This window comes from Crassostrea angulata, chromosome 1 (assembly GCF_025612915.1).
Source record: "Crassostrea angulata isolate pt1a10 chromosome 1, ASM2561291v2, whole genome shotgun sequence".
Classification (NCBI taxonomy): Eukaryota; Metazoa; Mollusca; class Bivalvia; order Ostreida; family Ostreidae; genus Magallana; species Magallana angulata.
This window is the reverse complement of record NC_069111.1, coordinates 24585716-24598169: the sequence shown is the minus strand read 5'-3', so window position 1 is coordinate 24598169 and position 12454 is coordinate 24585716. Positions and strand designations below refer to the sequence as shown.

At 35.5% G+C, this 12454-nt stretch overlaps 2 protein-coding genes across 2 annotated transcripts; both read left to right on the top strand.

The window, feature by feature from the left end:
* The first annotated feature begins 3491 nt into the window (after positions 1 to 3491).
* Positions 3492 to 5004, top strand: LOC128191835 (uncharacterized). Its single transcript, XM_052864162.1, has one exon. It carries the CDS (start codon positions 3679 to 3681, stop codon positions 5002 to 5004), a length of 1326 nt encoding a protein of 441 aa, XP_052720122.1. The 5' UTR covers positions 3492 to 3678.
* A 350-nt stretch (positions 5005 to 5354) lies between these two features.
* Positions 5355 to 7505, top strand: LOC128156225 (uncharacterized). Its single transcript, XM_052818287.1, has 2 exons — positions 5355 to 5476; positions 6553 to 7505. Exons 1-2 carry the CDS (start codon positions 5459 to 5461, stop codon positions 7093 to 7095), a joined length of 561 nt encoding a protein of 186 aa, XP_052674247.1. The 5' UTR covers positions 5355 to 5458; the 3' UTR covers positions 7096 to 7505.
* The last annotated feature ends 4949 nt before the right edge of the window (positions 7506 to 12454 follow it).

Sequence of the window (12454 nt, the reverse complement as noted above, 5' to 3'; positions counted from 1 at the left end):
AATTTTTCCTTCTGTACTCATAAACACGCAATTTCAAATTGAACTATTTTTTTCCATCGGAATTTCATCTACAGGCATCAAACTCCGTGCTTATCCTTTGTTTATGTCGCATACATCGCAAGAGTTATCGTTCGTTCCTGTACTATCAAAAACGTATATATACCACTTGCTATCTTTGCTATAGGTATTTTCAATGGATAATTAAAAACGACAAAGTAAAAATTTAGATCTTTTAACAGAAACGATGTTTAAACGGGGGTCGAACAGTATGGGGGGGGTATAGAGTTGTGTGCCCTTAGTTTAAATAACATCCGATAGTTTACCATGAAAAAGGGCAGGAATTTGACCTATGACGTAGAAGGTCATGAAAGCAATTGCAATAGGCGCTTCCGCCTAAAAAGGATGAGACTATAATTGGAGGGGGGTTCAATTTTTACACATGAAATAAATTTATCATATTGACATTTGTTGATTCTCAGTTGTTTAGACTTTGGACCTGGATAATTCTTGGGCCACACAAGGGGTTAAAATTTGATATAGGTTTATATTTATATGAATAGTTGTCTAAGATCATTTTGAGAATGACAATGGTCAATATATGATATAACTATGAAATTATCTAGTTATAAAAGGTGCCCAATATAAAAACATCTGTAGAAAATTTTGAAAAGATTTTAAAACAGGATCAATTTGACTCATTCTTTGTCCCGTTATTTTTGGATATGACTTTATAACGGCTAGTGTTGCTCAGGTGAGCGATGTGGCCCAAGGGCCTCTTGTTTATTGTCATATCTTCACCAAACTAGCATGGATGGTGCATCTGGACCTACAAATGAACTTGAAGGACTTGGATGCTGTATCTGGGCCATGAACTTTAGATGCTGGAGGAGGTTAAGACTTTTGGAGCAGGTAAAAGGGTTTGAAGCAGGTACATTTTGATGGCCATATCTAATTTACTACTTGTCAATATCTTCACCAAACTTCATGGATGGTGCATCTTATAATACCGGTACTTGTGCTTTCACCAGGTTTGGATGCTGAATCTGAGCCATCAGTTTCCGATGCTGGTTAAAGGTTTTTGGAACCGGTTTATATAGGTTTTTGGAGCAGGGGCCCTTTGAAGATCATATCTAAGTTTATTGTATACAGGGAAGTATTCGCCCCGTTTTATTTTCATAACTTTTACGCTCTTTGTTATCAGTCGAATTTAAGACGGAGCCATTTTTACTCTTATAGTATCTCTCTTTAATTACAACTGTGTCAGAGCGAATTCAAGACGAGACGAAACCGTTTGATGAACAGCGAAAATAACATGGGTAAAAATAACCCTGTATACAGTATAACTGGTCCTAACGTCATAAAACTTTAATGGATAGTGCATCTTATATTGTTTCATATATACAACTGTAAGACTTAAATACTGAATCTGAGACATAAGTTTCGGATGATGGACGAGGTTAAGGTTTTTGGAGCACTGGAGCAATGCCCTTTGATGGGCATATCCATATTCTTATTGGTTCTATCTTTTACAAACTTGGCTGGATGATGCATCTTGTGATACTGATGCACTGGATTGGAACGTTAACCTTTCCTATTCCAGGATTATTATTCTGTCTGCTCGATTGGTTTGATAAAAGGCCTTCTCAGTCTTCCGCACCAAAGATGGACGGATAGCATCCTGGTAAGGCGTCAAACAGTAATAAAAGTTTTCAAAGTCTTCCCCCACCAGCTCGATGCAAAACCGTAATGCTATTCTTCCCTCTTTGTATTTACCCTGAAATCACTCTTTCTACATATCCGTCTATTTAGCATAGATATCATCTATAACTTTGCAAAGCGTGATATGGGGTTGAAATTTGACCATAAATATTTTAACGACTAATATTTTTCTTTTAAAGTTAAAAGTTCTTCCGTATATATAATTTCCACTGTTATGTTTAATATACGATTAAAAAGTTACATTGTATAGAATTTACTAACATAGCTGATCTTGAAGCACATGCAAGAATAACAAAGTCATCTCTCTGCTTTTTGGAACTGACATTAAAATTATAAATGTTTAAAGAATTCAAATTCTATAAAAGCCACAACTGCTGTAATTTTAGTTGATAGTCCGTCATGTTCAATACCCAGATTGGTTCAATGCCCTTCTGAACATTCCAACCACTCTGCTTCTAGAAGGGTATTCTCTTTTGAGAAGTGGACAGGCATAGCCTACATCCATGTGGATGTAGGCTATGCCTGTCCACTTCTCAAAAGAAAATATTAAATGTGGACCGCTCTCTGACAAAACCGGGCTTATTGACATCGCTATATTATGACGTAGAAAATCGCACTTGAAAAGTTGACGTCAGTTTGCTGTTTCATGCTTTCAGCACATGTCAGTATAATCAATATTTTGTACGGTTTTAAAGAGTGCAGTGTCGTTGTTGAACATTTTGTGCAGTGATGGATTTCGAAATTGAGGTAAGCAAATATTTTTTATTAAACAAGATGTGTGTTTTATTGACGATAGGCGTTGATTACTTATTATGATAAAGGTCATTGACTTACGGAGAGCCATTTTTAAGATTGCCGTCTCTGTTATGTTGACATAATGTTCTTTTAGCTGTTCGTTCGCTATATATACTGCTCATATATGCAATATAAGTAAAGTAATGTGTATCAGTAATACAAAATTCACAAAATCAGCCGAAGCCGGTATTTTGATAATGTTTGAACTAAACGAACTTTCCATGAAAATTGCAAAGTTTTGTTCATAGATGCAATTATACATTGTCTGTGTATTTGGAATGGTGTACAAGCATTAGTATTCTTAAGAATAGTACTTTTAGGGTATTTTAAGGTTAAATAAGTAGATAAAAAATGTGTTTTAAAGTAAGAAGGCAAACTTCTTTGCAAGTTGTTGATAGTTTGCAAAAATATGACACTATTAGTTTCCTTCAGTTATCGTAGTGTCCGTGGCGCATTAGATTATAGGTCGTTCTACTTTAGCGAATGTTACAAATTGCAATCGGGTGTTTAAATCCCCGTGACATCGCATTTCTTTTTCTTCAGTAGCATTTTGAATTTATTTCTTCCTTTAATATATTTGGCTAAAAAATAAATAAAATAATTATGAAATATTTACCAACATTTTTTTAGTCAGGAAAATAAAATGTGAATCTTTTTGCACATTAATTTTTATGTCAAAATTAAAAAAAAACAACAATAATTAAACAAGCTTTGGGAAAAGAAATCATAAATAACGGATTTAATATGTATATATTCTTAATGTAATAAGGACAAAAACCAGTTTATTATATGTACTTAATGTTCGCAGTTTTCTTCTCTATGGGTATTAATTATAATTGTTTAGTTAGTCAATTTAATCACGACAACCTACAATTATTGAGTATTGGCATACACCAAAAAAAAAATGAAAAAAAATAATAAATAACATTCTAGGGTTTGCGTTTTTCATTAAATGTTACAGTGGAATTATTGTTTTCTTATTGGTGTAAAATATTTATTTTTTATTTTTATTTTCAGGAGCTAGAAAATTTGTTTTCTCAGCACTTTGGATTGACTCCAAACAGCACTCCTGCAGCTTCCCAGGTCACTGATCATGAAAATTCATCAGATGACACGGACGACGATGGACCGGCTGATGACACTATTGATTTAGATCGACGGGTTATGCAGTTTCTTGATGATGCTGTCGTGTCGGATCCAAATTCAGAAGATGGAGATGGGGACGATGACGAAAATGATTACCAGAGAAGCTCAGCGTCCATTGAGAATGTACCTCTACCCCATGACGATCCTAATCTGTTCAAAATCAGGGATGTAAAGATTCGTGGCTGCGGCTGTACGAACAAGTGCGTTTCTATCTTCAGTGATGATACATTGTACTCGCACATCCTAAACATGAGAGAAATGTCAAAGGAAGAAAAAGACATGTACATCATGGGATCGCTTGTGGACAGCTGCAAAGAAACGACAAAACGGGGAAAGAAAAAAATACGTTCCGAGCAGACTTTCATGTTTTCCGGGGAAAAGGTTTGCAGAAATACGTTCCTGCTTGTCTATGATATAGGGAAGCATTTTCTTCATAATATCATCACCCATAAGAATACACATGGAGTAACACCACGCAAGCATGGGAACCTAGGAAAGAATCCTAGTCATTCGCTACAATATGATGACATAAAGTTAGTTGTACAGTTCATCTCTAGTTATGCAGATGACTTTGGGTTACCACAACCAGCTGCCCCAAGAGGAAGAGATGACACTCCTTCCATATACATTCCATCCGATACAACGAAGAAGGACGTCCACGAGAAATATGTTGAAAGTTGTCCAAACGACCGACATGTGCGGTATTTCACATTTTGCAACATCTGGAACCAGTGTCTTCCGCATATTAGAATAGCTAAACCAATGGACGATGTATGTGCAACTTGTGAAAAACTTCGAAAAAGTGTTTTAGATGCAGTTTCAGAGGAGGAAAAGTTGGAGGCAGCACCAAGAAAGATGCAGAAACACATCACACATGCACAGGCTGAAAGGAAAGTGTACAACGATTGTGTGAAAAGGTCCCGAGACACTTACCGTTTACAAGACAGATTCGTCCATTGCACGTTTGACTTCAGTCAGAATGTATGCATTCCTCATCATTCGCGGCAAATGGGCCCCCTGTACTTTCAGACACTTCGAAAAGTCCATATATTTGGTGTCCGCTCTGATGGAGAACCAAAACAACTGAACTTTTTTATAAATGAAAATGAAACTATCGGACCAGATGGAACCAAAGTGCATGGACCAGACTCTGTGATTTCTATGTTGGACTGGGCCTTACAAAACCACAATTCGGACGAAACGTCATGCACAATACACGCTGATAACTGCTGTGGCCAGAATAAGACCCAGTGTGTCATTGGATATTTCATGTGGCGAGTAATGACAAAGCAACACAACAGAATAGAGTTCAAGATGCAGATCCCCGGACACGCACGATCTTGAAGCACATGCAAGAATAACAAAGTCATCTCTTTGCTTTTTGGAACTGACATTAAAATTATAAATGTTTAAAGAATTCAAATTCTATAAAAGCCACAACTGCTGTAATTTTAGTTGATAGTCCGTCATGTTCAATACCCAGATTGGTTCAATGCCCTTCTGAACATTCCAACCACTCTGCTTCTAGAAGGGTATTCTCTTTTGAGAAGTGGACAGGCATAGCCTACATCCATGTGGATGTAGGCTATGCCTGTCCACTTCTCAAAAGAAAATATTAAATGTGGACCGCTCTCTGACAAAACCGGGCTTATTGACATCGCTATATTATGACGTAGAAAATCGCACTTGAAAAGTTGACGTCATTTTGCTGTTTCATGCTTTCAGCACATGTCAGTATAATCAATATTTAGTACGGTTTTAAAGAGTGCAGTGTCGTTGTTGAACATTTTGTGCAGCGATGGATTTCGAAATTGAGGTAAGCAAATATTTTTTATTAAACAAGATGTGTGTTTTATTGACGATAGGCGTTGATTACTTATTATGATAAAGGTCATTGACTTACGGAGAGCCATTTTTAAGATTGCCGTCTCTGTTATGTTGACATAATGTTCTTTTAGCTGTTCGTTCGCTATATATATTGCTCATATATGCAATATAAGTAAAGTAATGTGTATCAGTAATACAAAATTCACAAAATCAGCCGAAGCCGGTATTTTGATAATGTTTGAACTAAACGAACTTTCCATGAAAATTGCAAAGTTTTGTTCATAGATGCAATTATACATTGTCTGTGTATTTGGATGGTGTACAAGCATTAGTATTCTTAAGAATAGTACTTTTAGGGTATTTTAAGGTAAAATAAGTAGATAAAAAATGTGTTTTAAAGTAAGAAGGCAAACTTCTTTGCAAGTTGTAGATAGTTTGCAAAAATATGACACTATTAGTTTCCTTCAGTTATCGTAGTGTCCGTGGCGCATTAGATTATAGGTCGTTCTACTTTAGCGAATGTTACAAATTGCAATCGGGTGTTTAAATCCCCGTGACATCGCATTTCTTTTTCTTCAGTAGCATTTTGAATTTATTTCTTCCTTTAATATATTTGGTTAAAAAATAAATAAAATAATTATGAAATATTTACCAACATATTTTTAGTCAGGAAAATAAAATGTGAATCTTTTTGCACATTAATTTTTATGTCAAAATTAGAAAAAAAACAACAACAATTAAACAAGCTTTGGGAAAAGAAATCATAAATAACGGATTTAATATGTATATATTCTTAATGTAATAAGGACAAAAACCAGTTTATTATATGTACTTAATGTTCGCAGTTTTCTTCTCTATGGGTATTAATTATAATTGTTTAGTTAGTCAATTTAATCACGACAACCTACAATTATTGAGTATTGGCATACACCAAAAAAAAAAAAAAAATGAAAAAAAATAAAAAAATAAATAACATTCTAGGGTTTGTGTTTTTCATTAAATGTTACAGTGGAATTATTGTTTTCTTATTGGTGTAAAATATTTATTTTTTATTTTTATTTTCAGGAGCTAGAAAATTTGTTTTCTCAGCACTTTGGATTGACTCCAAACAGCACTCCTGCAGCTTCCCAGGTCACTGATCATGAAAATTCATCAGATGACACGGACGACGATGGACCGGCTGATGACACTATTGATTTAGATCGACGGGTTATGCAGTTTCTTGATGATGCTGTCGTGTCGGATCCAAATTCAGATGATGGAGATGGGGACGATGACGAAAATGATTACCAGAGAAGCTCAGCGTCCATTGAGAATGTACCTCTACCCCATGACGATCCTAATCTGTTCAAAATCAGGGATGTAAAGATTCGTGGCTGCGGCTGTAAGAACAAGTGCGTTTCTATCTTCAATGATGATACATTGTACTCGCACATCCTAAACATGAGAGAAATGTCAAAGGAAGAAAAAGACATGTACATCATGGGATCGCTTGTGGACAGCTGCAAAGAAACGACAAAACGGGGAAAGAAAAAAAATACGTTCCGAGCAGACTTTCATGTTTTCCGGGGAAAAGGTTTGCAGAAATACGTTCCTGCTTGTCTATGATATAGGGAAGCATTTTCTTCATAATATCATCACCCATAAGAATACACATGGAGTAACACCACGCAAGCATGGGAACCTAGGAAAGAAACCTAGTCATTCGCTACAATATGATGACATAAAGTTAGTTGTACAGTTCATCTCTAGTTATGCAGATGACTTAGGGTTACCACAACCAGCTGCCCCAAGAGGAAGAGATGACACTCCTTCCATATACATTCCATCCGATACAACGAAGAAGGACGTCCACGAGAAATATGTTGAAAGTTGTCCAAACGACCGACATGTGCGGTATTCCACATTTTGCAACATCTGGAACCAGTGTCTTCCGCATATTAGAATAGCTAAACCAATGGACGATGTATGTGCAACTTGTGAAAAACTTCGAAAAAGTGTTTTAGATGCAGTTTCAGAGGAGGAAAGTTGGAGGCAGCACCAAGAAAGATGCAGAAACACATCACAAATGCACAGGCTGAAAGGAAAGTGTACAACGATTGTGTGAAAAGGTCCCGAGACACTTACCGTTTACAAGACAGATTCGTCCATTGCACGTTTGACTTCAGTCAGAATGTATGCATTCCTCATCATTCGCGGCAAATGGGCCCCCTGTACTTTCAGACACTTCGAAAAGTCCATATATTTGGTGTCCGCTCTGATGGAGAACCAAAACAACTGAACTTTCTTATAAATGAAAATGAAACTATCGGACCAGATGGAACCAAAGTGCATGGACCAGACTCTGTGATTTCTATGTTGGACTGGGCCTTACAAAATCACAATTCGGACGAAACGTCATGCACAATACACGCTGATAACTGCTGTGGCCAGAATAAGAACCAGTATGTCATTGGATATTTCATGTGGCGAGTAATGACAAAGCAACACAACAGAATAGAGTTCAAGATGCAGATCCCCGGACACGCACGATGCCTCATCGATGGAGGATTTGCTCTTCTCAAGAAGTTGTATAGGCGGTGTGACTGTGATAGCATTGGCCAACTTGAAGATGTTGTTAACAGATCATCTACTACTAACACTGCTGTGCGATATCCAGCGTGGCAATGGAGATCCTGGAAAGAGTATCTGGGGCAGTTTTTCAAACCAGTGAAGGGTATCCGCCAGTACTGTGCGCAACGTCAAGGTAATTTCTCCAGTCCAGTAGTGAACTGTTACTTACTGAACTGAAACTTTACTTTGACATATTTTGATGTAAGCATTTTTTTCAGGAGATGGTGGACTTTTTATTGTATAAATCTAAATTTTATAATAGAATTCATATATTAATTACACCATTGAATATGATTTGAATATATTATAAGTTAACAAATATGAATTTGAAGAATGATTTAAAGTGAAGGATGATTAAATTATGCTATGGTTGTTTGTGTATATTTTTTTTATTTCTACGTAGAGAAAAAAAATGATCAAATATGAAAAACTACCAGATAATTAACTAAAGCTTTTAAAAAGATATTATCTAGTTCTATAAATTATACAACTTAAAAAAATCAACTTAGCACATATCTAAATGAAAAAAAAATGTGTGTAATGTGCGCAACGTCAATGTAATTTCTCCAAGAAGTTGTATAGGCGGTGTGATTGTGATAGCATTGGCCAACTTGAAGATGTTGTTAACAGATCATCTACTACTAACACAGCTGTGCAATATTCAGCGTGGCAATGGAGATCCTGGAAAGGGTATCTGGGGCAATTTTTCAGACCAGTGAAGGGTATCCGCCAGTACCAACACTTTTCGTTCGATTCTAACGAGCCAGGCATTGTAACGGCGAAGAAGACTTGTGACTGAACCGAGGAGAAGATTGAGATTTTGAAAGATCAGGTATTTCAGTTCAGAGAAATAAGAAGACCGGGTGTACTTCCCGCTGGTGGACTGTCTGAATCTAGGGTGCGTTATCTCCACTCACATGTGAGACCATTTTTGAGACCTGCTTTCCAGGAGGAGACGTGCCCCTCTCCAGTCCAGTAGTAAACTTACTGAACTGAAACTTTACTTTGACATATTTTGATGTAAGCATTTTTTTCAGGAGATGGTGGGCTTTTTATTGTATAAATCTAATTTTTATAATAGAATTCATATATTAATTACACCATTGAATATGATTTGAATATATTATAAGTTAACAAATATGAATTTGAAGAATGATTTAAAGTGAAGGATAATTAAAATCAAATTACCGGATAATTAACTAAAGCTTTTAAAAAGATATTATCTAGTTCTATAAATTATACAACTTAAAAAAATCAACTTAGCACATATCTGAATGACAAAAAAATGTGTGTTATGTGCGCAACGTCAATGTAATTTAAGTGACGTCATGACGTCCCAGTTATGAGGGATATAAAAACAACGTTTTTCAAAAGCTTGTAACAAGAAAACTAGATGGAGTACAAGTTTTAAATTTGGAAATATTATTCTGTAGACCCATTCCGTCATTTTCCAATAAAAAAACATTTTTGATAAAAAATGTCATCAAGACCCCTTTTTCCAGAGATTTTACATATTTCGGTGTCTTTGCCTGTGATAACACTATGTATCGATTTTGTACTATATAACCCTTAACTACAAATGACGCCAAACTGAGGCACCAGTGGGGGTTTGCTTATTAATATTTAAATATTTAATCGTACGGTGGCTTAAAATTATATAAATATAAGTAATAAGTAATCATTCTTTGATTATTATGAGATGATAATTCCGGTCGGGGCGTGATCAAATCTATCATAAAGCCCTTCGGGCTTTATTGGATTTGATCACGCCCCGACAGAAATTATCACCTCATAATACTCAAAGAATGATTCCTTGTTCCTTAATTATGTCTCCCCTTTCAAAGGGGAGAGATATTGTTTTTGTCGACTTTCTTTTTCTTCTTCTTCTTCTTCTTCTTATTAAGGTCTTCCGTTTCCAACGGAAGACCTTATTGTTTTTCTTAGGTTTCTTTTTCCCTATTATTATTAAGGTCTTCCGTTTCCAACGGAAGACCTTATTGTTATTGCTTTGTTTCTTTTCCCCTATTATTATTTTTTTTTTTTTGACGTTTTCTCAAAAAGGCTTTAGCCGATTTTCATGAAACTTTCAGATCTCACTGAGCACAAAATTTGTAAGAAAGAACTATATATGATATTAGTCAAATTTGGCCCCCAAAATTTGCTATTTTTAAAATAATTCAGGTACATTAACTTCTTGTGTTATTTTATAAAAGAGGTGACATGAAATATGTTTTTCACCCATTTATTTGATTTATATGCACTCACTGGCAGTATATGACGTCAGAAGTGACGCTATTTTTATAATTCAATCAAAATCAACCAAAAATTGACATTTTTCTTATCTTTTTTCGAATGGGAAATATAGAGCGACTCTTTGAACAAGAACGAACTTTTTGTCACTTATAAGTATTGTAAAGATACATCTTTGGTGAAAATATTTTGTTTGTTCAAGTAGTCGCTCAATGTTTCCTTAAAGGAAAACTGCCTCAAAACAAGCCGTTTTATGCTAAAAATGAGAAAATGGCGGGAAAAGGTTAAGTTTATGATGTCATATTTTTAAATTGTGGGCACTAAAAATCAAAATGAAAATTATGAAAAAACTTCAAATGTATATTTGTACAAATAAAACAAAGAATTACAGTAAAATGACAATGTTCATTTTAGGGGGCCATTTTAGGCTCAAACCATATATAGTCCTTTATCGATCAAATTTTTGGTCGTCACTTCCGGTCCCGAGATATTAAAGATTTTATGTTTTTACTTGTTCACGCGTTTTCTCAAAAAGTATCAAAGATAAAACTTTCAAATTTTCAGTGGTGGTAGAGAGTCGTTAGCCGCAGTGTCTCTCACATATCCGAACGTCTGCCGTCACTTCCGGTCGTCACCGGAAGGAAATGAATAACCTTAATTTTTCAATTTTTTGGATTTGAATTTTTTTTATTTTTTCATTCGATAAAGACGCTCTCAAAACTTCAGAATATGAAATTTGTTTTAAAATCAATCCACGCATTCTTGAGATTTTGGACTCCAAAGTTCTGAAGCGAGGGTCCGCGTAGCTCAGTCGTTAGAGTGGTGGACTTGTGCCCAGGCGACCCTGGTTCAGTCCCTGAGTGCCGAATCTTTTTTCTCTCTTATTTGTGTTTTGATTAATGGTTTTATCTTTAAAATGATGGATTTGAATGTTTTCCGTTTCATTTTTGTCATAGATAAAAAAAAATAGCGGCTTTTTTTCAGTACAAATATAGAGCAAATTCTGTCAGCAGCTCTCTAAATTCCGACGCTCGTCGCATTGCCGACATCAAAGACATGCCGCCGAAGTGCCCCTGCAGTTCGACCGCATTAGTGTTCGTTGGGTCGCTTTGCCGGCATCAAAGAAATGCCGCCATCTCAACTGTATGCACACAACATTTAGCAATGCACCCACGTTATTCTACTCGGCTTAAAAAGGAGGACTGCTTAGTATTTAATCCCATATATAGATGCACACATGCATGTATACATGCGTTTATTGACATAGTTTGCTTATATATTGATTTCCTGAACATTATAAAACACTATGTAATCTCTCTCTCTCTCTGTCTCTCTGTCTCTCTCTCTCTCTCTCTCTCTCTCAAGTACAAATGTTTTACCATTTGAATAAGAACTAGTACAGGTAACATGCAGTGAATTGGATAGAAGCTAAATGTACATTGGCGTCCAAAAATTATACATATTTTTATCAAGTTACGGGATAATGTCTATGGATTCAAATAATTTGAAATTCATTGTTTAATGATTGTCTTCTTACTGATTGAAAGTCAACCCTAAAAAGTCATTTATATTAAAGATGGTGTACTTTTTCCTTTTTTTGTGCATGTCTACATACTGATACAAATCTGTTGCCTGTCGGGATTAAGAAAAACCTCCGAAGTTTATACACGTAACTATACAACAAACGGGTGACTGCGACAAGGTTTAAAAACTGACCACCCGTTTATGAGTATTTGAGCCTAAGAATATATAGATGTAAAAAAAAAAATCAACAGTTACATCTTTCAAACAACGCTTATACATTGTTCTAACATGTGTATTTTATTTAGAAATTGTGTACATGTAATATGTGATATTTAGAATTTAATATTCTACGTTTAATATAGAAGTCACCGACCGACCCCCCCCCTCCCAATTCATAAAATCATTTAGTTTTTCTGGCCCGATTTTACTTGATCTTTGATCTTGGGCCTTTAATTTCAACTAAATACCATTCTAGATTACTGTACTAATTACCAGACCAATTCGTTCATTAATAACAGAGTTATGAAGGTTTTGGCATTTGAGTTTCAATTGTCGTGTTTGACATGTACTTTAAAAAAAA